The 19330-nt window shown below is 39.0% G+C and overlaps 1 protein-coding gene across 2 annotated transcripts in view; it reads left to right on the top strand.

The window, feature by feature from the left end:
• Nucleotides 1-19330, top strand: part of colec11 (collectin sub-family member 11) — a 36507-nt gene that overhangs the window by 4529 nt on the left and 12648 nt on the right. For both annotated transcript variants that reach the window (XM_059981983.1, XM_059981984.1), the window contains exons 3-4: nt 2073-2144; nt 11051-11122. In XM_059981983.1, the coding sequence (XP_059837966.1) occupies nt 2073-2144; nt 11051-11122 (144 nt within the window). The remainder of the gene's footprint in view (nt 1-2072; nt 2145-11050; nt 11123-19330) is intronic.

The following is a 19330-nucleotide window of genomic DNA, read 5'->3' as shown; positions in this document are numbered from 1 at the left end:
TTGAATCTGAACATGTATAAATGCTTATTGAAACTCAAGTGTGAAAGTGTATTTCAGCAATGTAGAAATGCCCTGGAAAGATGTTCATTAATCAAAAGATAAAATATCTAACTAATGAAAGTTACTGTATGAATAATTAAGTAATAATTGTATCTTAAGCACAAGTGATTATGAAAAAAATTAGTTTTCACCATATAAGTTTCATGGAAAAGTTTACTATACCCTCAAAGGGAGGAATTGTATTTATGTAGAACATACACAACAAATCTTAAGGAACTTCATTTCCAGATAGTGATGTCTCATGTAGCAATTCTTACATTAGTAAAGCAAAAACAGAAATGAATATTTATACCTTACCTTTGTAGAAGTGAAGCATCCTGAGTCATTCAGAGTAGCATTTGCCACAGAGCAACACATGAAAAAATTAAGGGCAGATCACAAAAACTTGGACAACAGGTACGTTTTGAGGATCATTTTATAAGGGGGGGGGAATTAATGGGGTAGAAAGAATTAGAGAGAAAATTCCAGATCTTAGGTAACTGAAGGCATGGGGACTCTAGAGCAATTAAATTTGTAGTTGATGAAAGGAAGACAGATGTGGAGATGGGTGTCAGTTGTGCATAACCAGGTCCTGTAAAGACTGAAGAGATGAGTTAGCCTGTTATTGGCTGCTTTTTCAGATTGTTTAATGAGGTGTTTCAAATCCCTATTGAATGGGCAAACTGATGTTTCATCTGAAGGATAACACCTCTGAAATTTCTCCTGCAATGACTCAGTAAAGTGTCAGAAACCTTGAGTTGAAGCCCTTAAGCTCAAAGCAAAAAGTGCTACCACTGCATCCAAGTCAAAACATTGTCAAAGCCTTGAAAGGATATAAATGATTTGGTGAACAGTTCAAAGAAATGCAACAGGGATGATATAAAAGAGAGAGTTCAATCTATAGAAAGGTACTGATGGATCTAAATTTGATTCAGGGTATTAACTATCTCTTTAAAAAAGGAACAGCATAAACAACAGATTTAGCAGTAATTATATTTATAATCACCAACGAAGGGAGGAAGTGCTTCCAGGCCAGTCAAATTTGAGCTCCTTGAAAAAGAAAAGAATTAATATCCTGCTCCTCACCAAAGGCATTGTCACTTTGGAGGAAAGAATAAGGAAAACGACAATTGAAGCAAAAATTGCAGCTTGCTTTTATTTAATAAACTCCTGAGACGATTCATGGATGAACAAAAAAAGACATTCAGGCAAAAAGTTAAAGCTATTTTTTATGAGAAGAAGAGGGACATTAATTTTCCAAATGAAATGGAAGTGTTTTTGAAAAATATCATTTTGTTTGGAATTCACTTCACAAGGTTATCATGTTATCTTAATATGTTGTAGGAAGTTTTCTCAAGTGGTTGATTCATTTAAGAGACCATTTTTTAAGCACATTAATCTAAATAAAATAGTTTCCTAGTGAGGAAGTGTTTTTGGAAATGCTTCCCTGTGGTTGGAAGCACTTCCATGGATGTGGAAACTATTGGTGGTGGAAAGGAAGTGTTTAGCATAGACTGCTAACCAGTAGTTGTGTCTGGTGCTGTGAGCTAGGATTTAATGCACAAAGGCAGAGCTGGAGCACTTTTGGAGAATGCCTTTTGCAGCTACACAATTCATCTTTGCAGTTAATCCATACCTTTCAAAATCTTCAATTTTATTCCTTTTCATTGCCTGGAAGTGAAGTAGCCCAACACTAGAGAATGGAGATCTTTCCATTTTTAGGTAGGGTATGCCAGCATCAAGTCCAATCAGAATCAGTCTTTTACCTCAAGATGTAAAGTTCCCCATACTCTTTCCCTGACAATGTACATTTGATTCTGAATCCAACACTCAGCCCAGAAAATAAACAGTAGCATTCTGAATCTTCAGTCAATCATCACGCTAGCTATGCTGCAGCTTGAATTGACACTGAGTGATTGGTAGTCCATCAGGGTTCGAGGTTGAAATAGTTCCATCTACATATGGAAGAACATTATTTCCTTGCAGTGACTCTACAAACAATGGGTACAATCACTATTTACATTCTGTTGCAGGTGAACCAGGAGAAAAGGGGGAGAAAGGAGAACCTGGAAGGATAGGGAAAGTTGGCCCAGTTGGACAACCAGGTAATTATACCAGCTCATCTGCAGCTGGGTGAATAATTAATTCATAAATATTCTCAATACCATTCAGCATGCTGCCTCCATTACATTGGATATCTAGTTAAGAATTACCAGAACCTTTCTGATGCAAGCTATACTTTGCTTTGGAATGAAAAATCATACCAAGCTGATATGGATTCTTGTTTCATTTTAAGCTGCTCTAAAATTAGTAAAAAAAACTTACATTGGAATAAAACAAACAAGAAAGGAAACTGGATGTGATATCAAGCTTGTAATTTTTTTCTTTTGTCATGTTTCCAGTTGGGATCTGGGTGGAGATGGTAACTGGCTTCATGGGTAAATAAAGAAAATTTGGGTGTGCTTTACCCTAAGAATGAATGATAAGTTTGTCTAACTCTATTCTCAAAGAAAGTTCAATTGAATGATCAGAGAGCTAACAAGTGAAGTAGATAAGGAACTTTTAATATTCTTCTGGTATAAGGCATAAATCATTGTCCACATTGACATTCAAATGCGGTGTGGGTAAGATCACTTTCCACCTGGAACCTGGCTAGATTGTAGGTTTTCAAAATGCTTTTCTGATTTCCATTAAGCTGGCTCATTCATTCCAATTTTGCTCAGAAAACTGGATAAGTATGCGACATACATCACTTAAAATGAGTTAAAATTGTCTGCAGTTTTGTAGACACATTGATTTTGTTTTACATATTGACAGGAGGATTTGTTTTGATTGACAGGTGATAAAAATCCAAATATTTGTGAGCAAGTCTTTCTTACTAAGAAAGTTAATTATCCCCATCTGTTGAAAATGAGTTGCCATCAGAATTGTTGATGCAAGTTAATTAATTGAGTTGTAAATTCCTCTGGGCAAATTTTATTTTTTTTAATTAAATTTGTTACTAACTGTAAAAACACAATATAACCCTTTCTGTGCAGAAATGGTTCAAATCAAAGATTCACATAACTAAAAATTAAATCCTTGAGTGTTGATGCCAACTTCAATGGAAGGGTGCATTATTTTCTAGACATAAAATATCACATTCAAATTTCAGTGACTCATGATGAGGTCCTCTCCCTGTTTAAATTAAATACTGATGCATGGACTTCCATTTTTCCAATTTTGGCATAACATACCCAACTACATTGACGGGAAGCTTGTCTGTATAATATAATATAATATGTAACATGTTAATGTATATTCCATGATGTACAATGTATAACTGAGCATGGAAACACTTTAGCACATGAAGGTAGGTCTAATCATTGCATCTATTTGGCCTCAATAAAGTCTATTTTTGGAATTAAAAAAAAAGAGTTAATTTGAGGCATGCAAAAGATTTTGTCAATGCTGGAAATCTTATCTTTTTATTTCTTTCATCAATCAACTTCCCAGCTCTTTACTTCACCCCTCCCCTCTCCTGAATTGGCCTATCACTACCCTGTATGTCTTCCCTTCCTCCCCCATCTTCTTACTCTGACTTCTCATCTCTTTTTTCCCGGTCCTGACGAAGGGTCTTGGCCTGAAATGTCCATTGTTTACTCTTTTCCATGGATGCTTCTTGGCCTGCTGAGTTCCTCCAGCATGTTGTGTGTATTACTTTGATTTCCAGCATCTGCAGAATTTCTCTTGTTTGTCATTAACCTTGTACTTTGCCTTCAAGTTCAGCCTTCCAAAGTGCATCTCTTCACACTTTTTTGTGTTGAACTCCTTCTGTCACTTCTCAGCCCAGTTCTGCATCCCTTTCAATGTCCCACTGTGACCCATGACAACCTTCTACACCATCCACAACACCCCAAGCTTTGTGTCATCTGCAGTCTTACTAACCCACCCTTCCACTTCCTCATCCAAGCCATTTGTAAAAATCAGAGAGAGCAGCAGTTCCAGAGCAGATCCCTGCAGAACAGCACTGGTCACAGCCCTGCAGCCAGAATGCACTCCAGCAGTTAGCACCCTCTGACTTCTGTGGACAAGCCAATTCTGAGTGCATGCAGCCAAGTTTTCCTGGATCCCATGCCTTCTGACTTCAAATGAGCCTTCCATGGGGAGGCTTGTCAAACACCTTACTAAAATTCACATACATCACATCCATTGTACATCAATCAGGTTTTTTAACTTCCTCAAAAATGTGAAAAAAGGCTCGTGAGGTACAACCTGCTCCTCACAAAGCCATGCTATCCCTAATCAGATTATGCTTCTCCAAATGCCTGTAAATCCTGACTCTAACAATCGCTTCCAATATTTTTCCCACCTTTGATGTAACACTTACTGGTTTAGTCAGCAAGGTCTATATTGAAGTAAAGTATTCAGTAAGAACCCCCCGATCCAGGAGGTTTTTTTAAATCCCTGATTGGTCCTACCCTCACTCTAGTCATCCTTCTGTTCTTCATGTATGTGTAGGAACCATTAGGATTTTTCTTAATCCTACTCACAAAACCTTCTTATATCCCTTCTCACTCTCCTTATAAGTTTCAAGATCCCTGTTTCATCTTTGTTTCCTAAATCTTAAGTATGCTTCCTTCTTTCTCTTGAGTTCCACTTCTCTTATTAACCATGGTTCCTTTGTGCTTCCATCTTTTTCCTGCTTCAATGGGGCAACCCTATCCATAACCCCATGCAAGTGCTCTCTAAACAACCTCCACCTTTCCCTGGGAATACTAGCTCCTAACATACAGTCCCAAGTTCCTTGGTTATCAAAGAAGGTTATCACTGATTGCACAGGAACCTTGACCAATTAAGGAAGTGGTCAACAAGTGATTTCATTACAAGTAAGATGATGTGTTTTGGAAAGCTAAACCAATGTACGACTGATGGTATGAATGGTAGGGCACTGGGGAATGTAATGGAAAAGCCGGACCTAGGGATACAAGTGGATGGTTTGTTGAAAGCAGCATCACAGGTAGACAGGCTGGTGCAAGAAGCGTTTTGTATGCTGGCCTTCATCAGTCAGGACATTGAGCATAGGAGCTGAGACATGTTGCATCTGTTTAAGTTACTAAGTAGTGAGGCTGCACTTGGAGCACTGTTTACAGTTTTTGCACCTTGTTAGAGGCAAGATGTGGTTAAACTGGACAGAGTGCAGAAAATATTTATGAGGATGTTGACAGGACTAGAACACTTGGATTATAGGGAGCTGATCCACACTGCTTAGTTCTGGAAAGGGTGTGGATTCCTCTATCTGTGTACTCAGCAGGTGTGTTATAATGCCCAATGATAATGCAGCTCCATTTCCAAAGTCCAGGCACAGTGTATTTTCTTTATTCTCAGGAAGAACACAGTACCAGCTGGATTTCATTTGGCACAACAAACGAAAGGGTTGCTGTTTGGTAACCAGGACTGAAGTGTGCCAGATGAATTTGATTTTCATCTCCTAAGCCCATGGCATATAGCAAAAGCCACAGAGAATGTAGTGAAGTAGATGATTGGCTCACTGAAATTAACTACTATTTGGGCTGTTCAGGAGAAAGGTTTGTGCAACATACACAAATGCTGCAAGAACTCAGCGCATCAGGCAGCATGTATGGAGGGGAATACAGTGTCGACATTTTAGTCTGAGGCCCCTGCTCAGGAGTGGAAAGGAAGGGGGTAGAAGCCAGAATAAGAGGGTGGGGAGAGAGGAAGGAGAACAAGCTGGCAGGTGATGGGAGAGACCAAGTGAAGGGGAAGATGGGTGGGCAGGGGGGAGGTAGAGTAAGAAGCTGGGAGGTGATAGGTGGAAGAAGTAAAGAGCTGAAACAGAAAAAAATCCATTCAGAAAGGATGACATACCATAAAAGAAAGGGAAGGAGGAGGGAAGGGGTGAGACAGTAACCAGAATGGAAAATGGAAAAAAAGTGAGGGGTGGAGTAATTACTAGAAGTTAGAGAATTGATATTCATGCCATTGGGTTGGAGGCTATTCAGACAGAACATGAGGCATTGTTCTTCCAAGCTGAGTGTGGCCTCATCATGGCAGTAGAGGAGGTCATGGACTGACATGTCAGAATGGCAATGGGAAGACAAATCAAAAAAAGCCTTGAAAAATGGGAAGACAAATCGAAAAAAATAGCCTCTTTGAAAAAAGAGGCTATTTTGGATATTCTTGAATTCAAAGCATCATCCTGAGAGCAGATGCAGTGAAGACAGAGGAACAGAAAGAAGGCCAAAGAGGTAGAGTTGACAGTGGAAGTGGTAAGGATAGAATAATGAGCACCATTTGCCTAGGTTATCTTTGAATGACTATTATAAATGTAATACCAGGAACAGCAACCCAATTTCCCTGTCACTAGCAGCCCTGTGATTTACCTCTCTCCAGAATCTGTTTTGTCACAATACAAAAAGAGGTAACCTGAAATAGATATTCCAATGCGAATTTATAACTTAGAATGTGTAAATGAGTGGGGGTGGCACATTGGAAAAGCAAGTAGATCCGCTGTCACATTCTACAGAGAGCTGGGTTCAACTGTGATTTCAGGCACTGTCTCTGTGGAGTTTGCACGCACTTCTTCTAATTGTATGGGTTCCAGCCAGTTGCTTGGATTTCCCCGGCATCTCAAAGACCACTGGTAAACTGGCCACTGTAAATTATGTGTGGGTGAAGGGTAGAGCCAGTGGGGTTGGGGGTGGGTGGGGGGAGTTGGTGGGAATGTGAAGGGAACAAAATATGATGCAGGTGTAGATGTAAACTCCACGAACCAGGGCCTGTTGCTGACTCCATGAAATCATATCATATTGCAGATCAAAGCTGACTATTATTGATCCTTGTAACTATGGCCTTTGGAAGAGCTCGTTTAGGTTGGCCTTAATGAAGTGCAAATATCAAACTCATGTTCTTAGCTGAAGTTTTGGTAATCATGCTGTGTGGTTATGGTTGCTGGTGGAGAATATCTCCCACCTGCCACTTTTTCCTCTGTGCAATTGCTCTGCCTTTCTCTCAGTCATGGGCTTTGCTCAAGTGGGAGCAGTTAATTTCTAGAGAAGCCTTGACGTCCGCGTGAGATGCAGAGCTTTGCAAATCTAAGTATCCCCACAAAAATAGCAAATTTTTCCTGATGCACAGCAAGCTCGACTGTTGCACAGTAGCAACAGCCAGAAGATCCCAACCAACAACTACATAGTAATTTAAACACTGGTGATGCTGTTTTGTCCATCATGGAGTGTTAACAGAAAGTACTTGAGTGCTGAGCTCCAGGATAGAACTGGCATCAGATCAGCGTAATTTCAGGCAGATATTCATGACATACTCATTATCAAAATGGTGCCTGGAACAATTTGTCTTGCAAATGTGGTCATTTGCCAAAGATAACACACAAAATGCTGGTGGATCTCAGTGGGTCAGTCAGTATCTATGGAAATGAATAATCAGTCAATATTTCAGTCAGAAAAGGAAGGGGAAAGACAGCAGAATATAAAGTTGGGGGGGGGGGAGGTGTAGGAAGTTAGCTAGAAGGTGATAGCTGAAGCCATGTGGGTGGGAAAAGTGAAGAGCAGAAGAAGAAAGAACCTGATAGGAGAGGAGAGTGGACCGTAGGAGAAAGGGAAGGAGGAAGGAGATCAAGTAGAAGTGATAAGCAGGAGAGAAGAAGTAAAAAGTCAGAGTAAGGATGAGATGAAGAGCAGAAGGGGAGAGGGAAACTACCAGAAGGAGAAATCGGTGTTCATGCCATTGGGTTGGAGGCCACCCAGACAGAATATAAGACGTTGCTCCTCAACTCTGAGGGTGGCCATTTTTGAGTTAGTAAACTTGATGCAGTAAACTTGATAAACTTTACTAACTTGCCTGTAGTAAAGTATATGATTGTTAACAAAAGTAGAGAAGAAAACCGAGGTTTATTTTAATATTTACCAACCTTAGAATAAACAATAACACAGTTGCCAATTATTTTGTCTGGTGTAGAGCTGGGAATGAGGGATAAATAGGGTTACCCCTATATCACAGGTAGATAGGTTAGTTAAGAAAGCTTATGGGGTGTTAGCTTTCATAAGTCGAGGGATAGAGTTTCAGAGACGCGATGTAATGATGAAGCTCTATAAAACTCTAGTTAGGCCACACTTGGAGTACTGTGTCCAGTTCTGGTTGCCTCAGTATAGGAAGGATGTGGAAGCTTTGGACAGGGTATAGGGGAGATTTACCAGCATGCTGCCTGGTTTAGAGAGTAGGAATAATGATCAGAGATTAAGGGAGCTAGGGCTTTACTCTTTGGAGAGAAGGAGGATGAGAGGAGACATGATAGAGGTGTACAAGATATTAAGAGGAATAGATAGAGTGGACAGCCCGCGCCTCTTCCCCAGGGCACCACTGCTCAGTACAAGAGGACATAGCTTTAAGGTAAGGGGAGGGATGTTCAAGGGGGATATTAGAGGAAGGATTTTCACTCAGAGAGTGGTTGGTGCATGGAATGCACTGCCTGAGTGGAGGCAGATACACTAGTGAAGTTTAAGAGACTACTGGACAGGTATATGGGGGAATTTAAGGTGGGGGATTATATGGGAGGCAGGGTTTGAGGGTCGGCACAACATTGTGGGCCGAAGGGCTTGTAATGTGCTGTACTATTCTATGTTCTATGTAAATTATTAAATTGGAATTAGATCAATAAAGAGAAAGGGATACCTTCTTATGCAAAATTGAATAGAAATTCACAGTTTTGGGCCCTGAAGGCCATGAATGATTATAAGACCTTAAGATATAAGAGCGAGGACATTTGGTTCATCAATTCTGTTCCACTATTCAGTCAAGCCCATTTTTTTTCTAACTCATTCTGCTGCCTTTTCACTATAGCCATTCATCAACCTCTGAAGAAATTCCTCCTCATATCTGTTTTAAAGGGATCTGCCTTTATTCTGAGGTAGTGCCCTCAGATCCTAGTATCTCCAACTAATGGAAACCTTGTCTCCACATCCACTCTATCCATGCCTTTCAATACCCAGTAAGTTTCCATGAGATTTCTCCCTCATTTCTTTGAAATCCATTGAGTACATCCTCAGAAACATCAAATGCTCCACATATTTTGAATTTTTAATTCCTAGGGTTATTCCTGTGAATCTCCACTAGAACCTGTGCAGAGTTGGGTTTGTTGGGATAATTGGGGCCTTCAACGAACGTGTCTGCAGGCCATCAACCACTCATTTGCACTAATTCTACACTAATTCAATTTTTAGGATTGGCACAATTTTTGTTGTTAGGTCCCAGCTATTAGGAAGCATGAATCTATGTTAGGTTGGAGTTGAGATAGGTGTCAGCCATGATCAAACTAGTCAGAAGCAGAGTCAGAAATTCCTTTTTATCTGTTCCTGATTTTTCAGTGCTTGGAAAAGCCTGAGCAGAAAATCATGAGTTTCTTGTTAGTAACTAAAGAAAATATAAAATTAGTTGAGATGGGGGGGGGGGCACTGATTCCATTGTAACTATTCACACTGAATGAGGATGAATCCTTTGTACTTATGGAAGAGTTGGTATATTTAAATCTACTTGCAGCCTGGTTCATTAGTGAATAATTATTTTTCAATGTCTTTTGAATTCTGATATATCAACACATTCCCACAAACTGTGCCTCTTTCTTTTTACCTCCCAAGCAGTCTAACCACCACTGCGTGTCATCTGAACATAAATTAATCTTCAAAGGTCATTAGCCCACCAGCTACAACAAGAGCTTGTTTTAGAAAACACTGCTTGTAAGTGGTCTGGCACTCTGTTTCAAACAAAGGACAGGAAGTTGTCACTAACATAGCCAGAGAATGATTTTTTATGACTAGCTGGCTATTCCATGTGTTTATATGTATTTGTATTTGTGGATCAAATGTCAGTTTTTGAATTATTTCTGTTTAAATCTGTGTGGACCTCCAAAGTTTTGGAACAAAAGTTCAAACCTCAGCTATCGCTACTTTTTAACAGAAGTGGCAAGGCTCTGGCAGAGGGAAGATCATTAACTTAGTTTCTGTAAAGTCCTAAGATACTGTTAGTGAAAGTGTTTAGCCGTTTCAAAGAACTAGGGACCACCATCAACTCCAGTTTCTTCTAAGTCATTGTTCTAAAATTCTCTCTCTGTTATAATTGTACGAACACTTCCAGCACAAGTGTAAGAGCAGTTCGTTGGGTTGTTTTTCCACATTCTGAAGAAAGGGAAATAGAAGTCTGGCTTTGAAAACTTCTTTCATTAGTTCTTAATTGAGTCAGTTAAGATCACCTAAAGCAGGGCTTTCCAACTTTTTATATGTCATGGACCAATACCATTAAGCAAGGGGTCTATGGACCCCAGGTTGGGAAGCCCTGACCTAAAGGATATGGCTTTGACAGGATTTATTGTTAGTAAAATGTCTCGGCACGGACTAGCTGGGTGAAAGGGCCTGTTTCTGTGCTCTACTTTTTAATGACTCTATGACTCTAAAATGAAGTTATATTCATGTACATAATTCACAGAAACCTCCAACTTTAGTTTTGTGATGCACCTATTCTTTGCAAAGACCAGAGTACCTATCTCATTGATTATCCCTGTGTGTACATACCCCAGAAGTTTAGGGTTCTAGTAATCAGAAATGTAGATTTATCCTTCAAATTTACTTCTAGAGCTTGGAGTGGTTTTATGTATGCACATTTCCCCCCAAAAAAACACAAACACACTAAATATGCTAGATCACAATGTATAGGAGCAGAATTAGGTCATTTGGCCCATCGTCTGCTCTGCCATTTCATCATGACTGATCCAATTTTCTTCTCAGCCCCAATCTCCTGCCTTCTCCTTGTATCCCTTCATGCCCTGACCAATCAAGAATCTTAAATATACATCCGTGCCTTAAACATGCATAAAGACTAAAGAAATTCCTCCTCATCTCCTCATGCTCTTGATAAACATCTCTGAAATTTCTGAAGAATGAAGAAATTTAATCCCATGAGTTGGAAAGCTTATATTGAATGACCTATGACTTTTTTTTTCCAGGTCCTGTGGGTGAAAAAGGCTCTAAAGGCATGATGGGTCGCCATGGTAAAATTGGCCCAGCTGGGTTAAAAGGTATTTTATTTATTATGTCGAGGTCAGAGACATGGCATTGGGCTGAACACCGAGTGTGTTATTACCTCTGCTAAGTGATGTGATTCTCTTAGCTATAAGCTTCCTCAAATCATTTTTGCTACATTGGTCATTGATTTATTTCTATCAGTGATGATTTTCACTCTCACAACTGCTATCCATTCTAATGATTAAACCGCTGTCTCACTCATAGCTTGACTAGAGTTGGTGAAAATGAGGTGGAAAAACACATAAACAGAATCTGCTAAGCTTTGTTCCCAGAGTGAAAGTTATGTTGGGATGATACTTGTTGGCAATGTTCACTAACTAGTTTTTACATCATCCTTTTCTCTGCTTGTGTTGAAGTTTTGTTTGAAAGATACCAGCTGTTCTCTGCTATCTCATTCAAATTGCCACTTATGACAAGCCTAACCTCGAGTATATGAGGCTGTTTACCCCATTGTGCCATCAGAGTTCATTCCTCCTTCCACCAGCTGCCACTTTTTCTGTAAGTGTTTTTGCTTTGCATGTCTTGCCATCCTTATAAATGAAACTGATATGATACTGCTGTCAACATTATTACCCCAGAGATTATTAATCTTAATATGAACTAGGAACAGTTCATGACTTCTCTCAATTTATGTGGAATGGTCTGTACTGGGTCATTACTGGAGAGTTTGATAATACTTTGACTACATAGTTTTGCCTCTATATGCAATATTGAACCAATACAGATAAATTTAAGACCCTCTCTGTCCTACTTAGAGGCTTGACCATTAAGCATATTTTCCTTCAAATTTACTGAGATGAAGGAACTTCTCATCCAACATGGGATGATTTCCATCATGTTATGTTTCCCAAGATTTCTCAATCGATTTCTTTTTCAGAAAACCATGAAATGCTTTATGTCAGATTTTAAAGTACACTGTGACTGTTATCCGGAGAACTTTTCTAAAATTGGTAAATTGGTTTATTATTAGTACATACCAAGGTACAGTAAAAAACTGGTCTTGCATACCATCCATACAGATCAATTCATTACAATGTTGCATCTCAGTAATGCAAAGGCAAAACGATAGCAGACTGCAGAATAAGTACAGAGGAATGCAGAGCAGCTGAGCAGTCAGGTACAAGATCACATTAAGGCAGTTCATGAGGTCTAGTGCTACCTTGTAGTACAAGGGAAACATTCAATAGTTCTGTAACAAACAAGAGAAAATCTGCAGCTGCTGGAAAACAAAATGCTGGAGGAACTCAGCATGCTAGGATGGAAAGTATTGTGTCTGTGCACAACTACATTCGAATTAAAGGAAGGCATGCACACAGGAGGTGGCTTTAACTGGTCTATTCACATTGCAGCGAGAGAGAGAGAGAGAGAGAGATACACACACACACACACACACACGCACACGCATGGAGCATTGCTCTAAAAGAAATATATCTGTATATTACACTTCCTTCCCCTTTAGATTAATGAAACATAAAACTGTATATGTATAAAATGTGCAATTTCCCTTTCGTAAACCATATTCCAAATTAACATGCTTTCACAATTACAGTCCATAACTAATTTCACTATACTAAAGATACAGTCTTCTGGGTGGTGCTCTGTTTCTTTCACTCTGGACTTGTGGACTGCCATCAGGTTTGGAAGGTATCTTATCAACAACAACGTTCTTGTAGCGCTTCTGGACCTGTGGAGCAGCCTCAGGTTTAGTAAGTGTCTTGTCTAAGACAATGTTCTCAACTGTCAGAGTCATGTTGTTGTCAGTGACATGGCTATCACTGAGAGGTAAGTCTAGTGGCTATAATGTATCCATCTTGTTGGATGCACTCAACTAAGGTATGTTCTTCGGTTGAGCATTCATGATCTGGTCCACATGAAGTCTCCATGTATGATCTCCAACATCCACTGATTACATCAGTGGGCCAATTCTTACCGTTATCATACCTGGTGTCTATTTATCTTCTCAGTAATCAGATGCTAGGACTTCCTGTCCAACCTCAAAGCTCCTGGCTGATGCACTTGACAACTGGATGAACTGTTTATTCTATACTTCCCTCCATCAGTTTGGTTTCTGGAGGATTGTGCGAGATCTCAGATTTCTGTTCATGAGCAGAAAGGAAGTCAACGCATTAACAGAGTTCTGTATGTCATCGCATTAACCGAGTTGTGATGCACAGAAAGGAAGTTGTCAACCTTGTGCTGTAGAGAAATGTCCTCCATGTCCATAGGTTTAATGGATTTGTTGAAGGTTTGTATAAACCTTTCAGTTAACCCATTCATTGCTGGATGGCGAGAAGATGATTTGATATGTCTGATGTTATTTTTCTTCAAGAGCAGCTGGAATTCTTCTGACTTGTATTGTGGCCCCTTTGTCACTCACAATTTGTTCTGGTAAGCCATTTTTGGTGAAAATGGTCCTCAGGGTTGAACCAATCTTTGCTGATTTATTTGACTTCATTGGTATCGCCTCTGGCCACTTTGAATGAGGGTCCACTGCAACCAGAAACATGAAGTCTGTGAATGGAATAGCAAAGTCAATATGTACTCCTTGCCATGGTGAAGCTGGCCACTTCCATGGGTGTAACGCTGACTGTGGGGGTGCATTTTGAACCTTTTGGCATCCCGTACAGCTTTTGGCTAAGTCTTCAATCTGTTTATCTATTTCCTTCTCAAACACCTTCTCATTAGCATTACACAGCTGTGACAAGTCTCTGGTTAGAGCTAAAATTTGGGCTGAAGTTGCCTGTTGATGCTATACTGAGAGCTTTGACTCAGTGTCAGTCTAGTTGGATTGTTCTCAAACATTCACATTGTCTCTAATGGTATCTTAGAAAACAATCTGTTCTAATCAGCCTTTGGAATTATAGATAAAGCTGACCCAGTACCCATCTCCATTTTCAGTTTTACACCAGACACACCTATTGTGATCCATATTATATTGTGATCTGCTTCAGTAATACTATACAGTTCTAGGCATGACACATCACATTTGTCAGACTCTTTTGTCTGATTCTGTTTCACACTCAGTCATTTTATGCAGTTCTTTAGTTTTGAGTTTCAAACCTTTCACTTGGTTGTGCTTTTTGTCTACCGTGCACACTTACTCTATGTGACCTTGTCTGTTATACTTCCTGCAAACTTTTTCCTTGAACCAACGGTCATTTTCATCAGGGGAAGATTTGCCACATCAATAACATTTTTGGCCTTTTGCACCATTCAGGGACGTTCTGTGCATTTCACATTCTAACCTTTTCTGTAGTTCTGCTGCATCCTTTGCTGCAGTCTCTAACAATATTGCTATAACCAATGCCCATTCTAAAGTTAGGTCTCTTTTTGCCAGTAGCCCCTTCTGAGTGCTTTGACTATGCATGACAAATACAAAGGCTGTTCCTTAATTCATCAGAAAGTCCATCTCTAAAATCACAGTACTGGGAAAGTTTGCACAGTCATATTCAGAAATGCTTTCATCCTTTGACTGGTTTCTTTTGCAAAATCTAAATCTCTCAGCTATTACCAGAGGTCTACCAGTGGTTTAAGGCTCAAGTGATTTTGTAAAACTGTAATAAGTTTGTTGAATGTCTTGCTTGTTGGGTAAGAGTCCATACATCGTAGGACACATTAAGCTAAGGAGTGGGGGGGGGATTTCTTTTGTTCCTCCATGTTGTTCACATTACACTACATTTCCACCCTCTCAATATATAATTCCCAGTCTTCATTAGCACCATCAAATTTGTCAACTTTCTAGACTAAAGCTATCACCACATTATTTTCACTTTAACTTTGCTGGTTGTGTGTCTTTCACTGTCTACTGTGCTGTACTCATGCATCCCTTTGTTGGGATCCGTGACTATTCAACTCTTACCTCTCACTGTATCATCCTGTAACTGTTTGTGATAATTTCTGACATTCAAGTTCATACTTGTTGCCAATTTGTTGTGTCTGTGCAATATTAAATTGAATAAAGGCACACCCGCTGGAGATGGCTTTAACTGATGTATTCACATTGCAGCGAGAGAGAACGCAATACACATGCACAAACAACAGATCAAGACGCATGCATAGCATTGCTCTAAAAGAAATAGATCCATACATTACAGAAACTGTCCTTGAGCATAGTGTTATGTGCTTTCCTGCTTTTGCATCTTCCTCCCAGTGGGTAGAGGGGGAAGAGAAAATGTCCATGGGGGGCAGGATCTTTGATTATGTGTCACACATGGTGTGAAGACAAAATATTATCTTCAAATGGGGCAAGGTTTGAAAACTGTCTACGATATACGGATAAAAGTTAGTCCCGATTAAAATCTATGCAATTTGCCCTTATCTTTGTACAAAGGTTTGAGGTGACATCATAATTTATTGTTAAAGAATAAAAGCAAGAGAAATTTAGAAAACAGAGAAGCCCAGTTGATTAAAGAATGGGCCCCTTGTTGTGTATCTAATATTTAAATAATATTTGGGTAATCTTGTAAATATATATATATATATATATATATATATAGTTTGATTAAGCATTCTTGTTCATTACGGTTATATGTAAAATATGTGAATTGCGAAAAGTAAACTTGAAATTAGACCCGCATTCCCAGACCCCTGTGTCTTCCTTTGAAATAACTTAATGTTTTGTAACTTTGAAACATAACATTGGTGACAAGGTATTTTTAAAATGACCCAGAGACAGCACCGACCTGTTGAAGCACAGTGAGATGCTCAAAAAAAAATTCAGCTAAGAGCTATTTTTGAATGCTTTCTTGTAAGATTCCACAAACTAACCGATCTCTCAAAGCATCATTAAGCCCATTACTGAAGTAATGCTCAGACAATCACTTTAGTTCAGCCACGTACACTGAAGTGGACTGCCCTTTCTTTTGTTTTCACTTTTGAAACCTAAGGCATTCTGCAATCAGCAATGGCTTTGGTTCAAAATGTTTCTGCATTATTTCAACAATATCTTCTAAGCTCATTTCTGCTGATTTGTTGGAGCATTTTCAAAGTTTCAAAGCAAACTATGCCTTTAAACCCAATGCACTCAACAAAAATGGTACTTGTTTCCATTGCCTATTTCATTTGCTTCAAAGTTTTGTTGAATTAGCTTAGTATATATGAGCCAGTTACTCATGTAATCTACCTTGTCAATCTTTCCAATGTAGCCAGCCATTTCTGCTTTAATTTATGATTATTATCACCCAGTAATTAACTCTTTATGAACCCATGAATTCTTCTGTTTACTGCCTTTTTTAACCGTCAGTTCAGTAATGGACTTAATAATACACTAAAAGATTGCTTAGTTTGTGGAACAAACTAGGACATAAACAGAACAAAGAGCATTTCGGGCAGATAAAAATACGTGGACTGCATAGAGAAGGGAACAATATAAAAAGTCAAGTTTCAAAAAGAGCATGCTGTTGATAAAAGATGCAATGATGAGAATGTCACAGAACTGCGCAGCCTCGAAATTTACAGTGGGAATGCTAACAATGGACAAGTTATAAGGCTTACACCAGAAATGAATGGCAAATTAATTAAACAGGAATTGGACACTGGTTCAGTTGCTTCAGTCATTCCACAAAGTGACTAGTGGTTTTCCACAGGGGTCTGTGTTGGAACTGCTTCTTTTTACATCATATGTCAATAACTTTGATGATGGAATAGATGGTTTTATGGCCAAATTTGTGAATGATATGAAGATAGGTGGAGGTGCTGATAGCTTTGAGGAAGTAGAGAGGCTACAGAAGGACTTAGACCGATTAGGAAAATGGGCAAAGAAGTGGCAGGTAGAATACAGTTTTGGGAAGTATATGCTTATGTACTTTAGTAGAAGAAATAAAATGGTACACTACTTTCTAAATGGTGAGAACACTCAAAAATCTGAGGTGATAAAGGACATGGGCATCCTTGTCCAGGATTCCCTGAAGGTTAATTTGCAGGTTGAGTCAGTGGTGAGGAAGGCAAATATGATGTTAGCATTCATTTCAAGAGGACTAGAATATAAAAGCAAGGACGTAATGCTGAGATTCTATAAAGCACTAGTGAGCACTAATGATACTTGAAGTATTGTGAGCATGTCTGGGTCCATTATCTTAGAAAGGATGTTAACTAACATTCACAAAAATGAATCCAGGACTGAAAGGCTTCTCATGTGAGGAGTGTTTGATGGCTTCTACTTACTGGAATTAAGAAAAATAAGAGGTGATCTACTGAAACTGATCAAATAGTGGAAGGCCTTGATAGAGTAGATGTGGAGAGGATGTTTCCTATGGTGGGGGAGTCTAAGAACTGAAGATACAGCCTCAGAATAGAGGGGTATCCTTTTTGAACAGAGATGAGGAGGAATTTCTTTAGCCAGAGAGTGATGAATCTGTGAAATTCACAAATTCAGCTTTGGAGCCCAAGTCATTGAGTATATTTAAGGAAGAGGTTGATAGATACTTGATTAATCAGGGCATGACCAGACAGGGAGAAGGCACAAAATTGGGGCTGAAAAGGAAAAAGGATCAGCCATAATGAAATGGTGGCGGAAACTTGATGGGCTAAATGGCCTAATTCTGTTCCTATATCTTATGGTCTTCTGGATTTCACAGACACTAAACTGAAGCCCGCAGATATCCAACTAAGAACTTATACTGGATAAAAGATAATTCCTTTGGGAATGAGATTTGTAGCAATGAAATATAACAACCAAGAGGCTACAGTGGGCTTGTATGTTCTAAAAACAGGAGGACCAGCATTGTGCAGATGTGAGTGGCTAAGAGAACTACAACTTCACTGGAGATCCATCCTCCATTTGCATGCCATATCCCCAGCAATGAAACCCAATGAAAGTTAATTAAGAAAGGCACTGGATGATGCCACGATTTTCCATGCTGTACACCATCAACTATTCCCCAACAGGTGTTGGTGCCTTTGGATGGAAAGCACGTTGGGCCGAGGAAGGACATGCTGCTGAGAAGAATCATGAAAGTGACAAAAGCAGTGGAGCGGCTACAACAGTTTTTGTCGATAACATATCTGAGAAAGGTTCTGATATGTTAATCAGGCAGTTACTTGCAAAATGTGATTAAGTTTTAAGCTGGAAGAGAATTCAAGGAGCTTACAAAAATTGCAAGCTTTCAGCTTTTGTGAGTATAAAGAACCAGAATCTACTCTGTATGCATGAACTTCAAGTGGGAAACAAAAAGCTGCTTGTAAAGTAGATACAAAGACCAAAGGCCAGCTGGACGAATGGGAGGCTAAAAAGAAAAGAGTCAAAGGAATTCTGAAAGCAGAAGATTTGTCAAAATCGAAATCTAGAAAACCAAGAGGAGAGATTAGATTATAAAGGGAGCAATAGAAGGATTAATAAGAGAATACTCCAGTGAACTAAATGCACAAACCAAGATCAAGATGCACAAACTAAAAGAAAAAGGAAGAAGAAAGGTGTTGAAAGCTCTCAGAATCAGTTCCTGCAATCTCAAGATCAACTCTTACAACTACCATGGAGGAGGCCCAGAATCTGAGATTGTTTTCGCAGCCACAAGTCTTGCCTGTCAAACTCTTGTCAGAGAAGATGTTATCCTAGAAGAGTAAGAAAGCCTCCATAGCCATTAAATCTTTTAGCTCTGAATGGGACAATTTACTATGGATGTCTGTATATAGTAGTTGTACAATATAACATACTGTGTATATATTTGATTTATTTTCTATTGATTTGGAGTTTATAGCTAAATCATTGTGTATTTAATATTTAAGTAATAATCATGTATATATATTGTTTGATTAAGCATTCGTGTTTGTTTAAATAATTCAGTATGGGTTATATGTAAAAATATGTGGATTGCATATATCATCGCGCTACCACATGATACGCGCACCTCACTAAAAGTAAGCTCGATGTTAGGCCCACATTCTCAGATATCCATGCCTTCCTTTGAATAAGTTACAAAACATAACACCTTTCTTTTTTGATTAATGAACTAGAAAATGGAAGTCTCAGGTGGCAAAATATCACTGCTGGTGAGAGAATGTACCCAGTGTCCATTATCAAAGACAGTTCCCATCACAAATGTGGACAAAAACCTTTTATGATGAGATATGTTGACAAAAGGAAATGCAGCTCTTTAGTGATAAAGAGTATGAAGATGTGACATCAAATAAGTAGATCTTTTACCTGTTATATCATCATTTACATTCAACTGTGATTACACCTTAAGTAGTGTGGGCATTAACCT

The sequence above is a fragment of the Hypanus sabinus genome, chromosome 10, assembly GCF_030144855.1.
Source record: "Hypanus sabinus isolate sHypSab1 chromosome 10, sHypSab1.hap1, whole genome shotgun sequence".
Taxonomy (NCBI): domain Eukaryota; kingdom Metazoa; phylum Chordata; class Chondrichthyes; order Myliobatiformes; family Dasyatidae; genus Hypanus; species Hypanus sabinus.
This window is presented reverse-complemented; position numbering and strand designations above follow the sequence as displayed.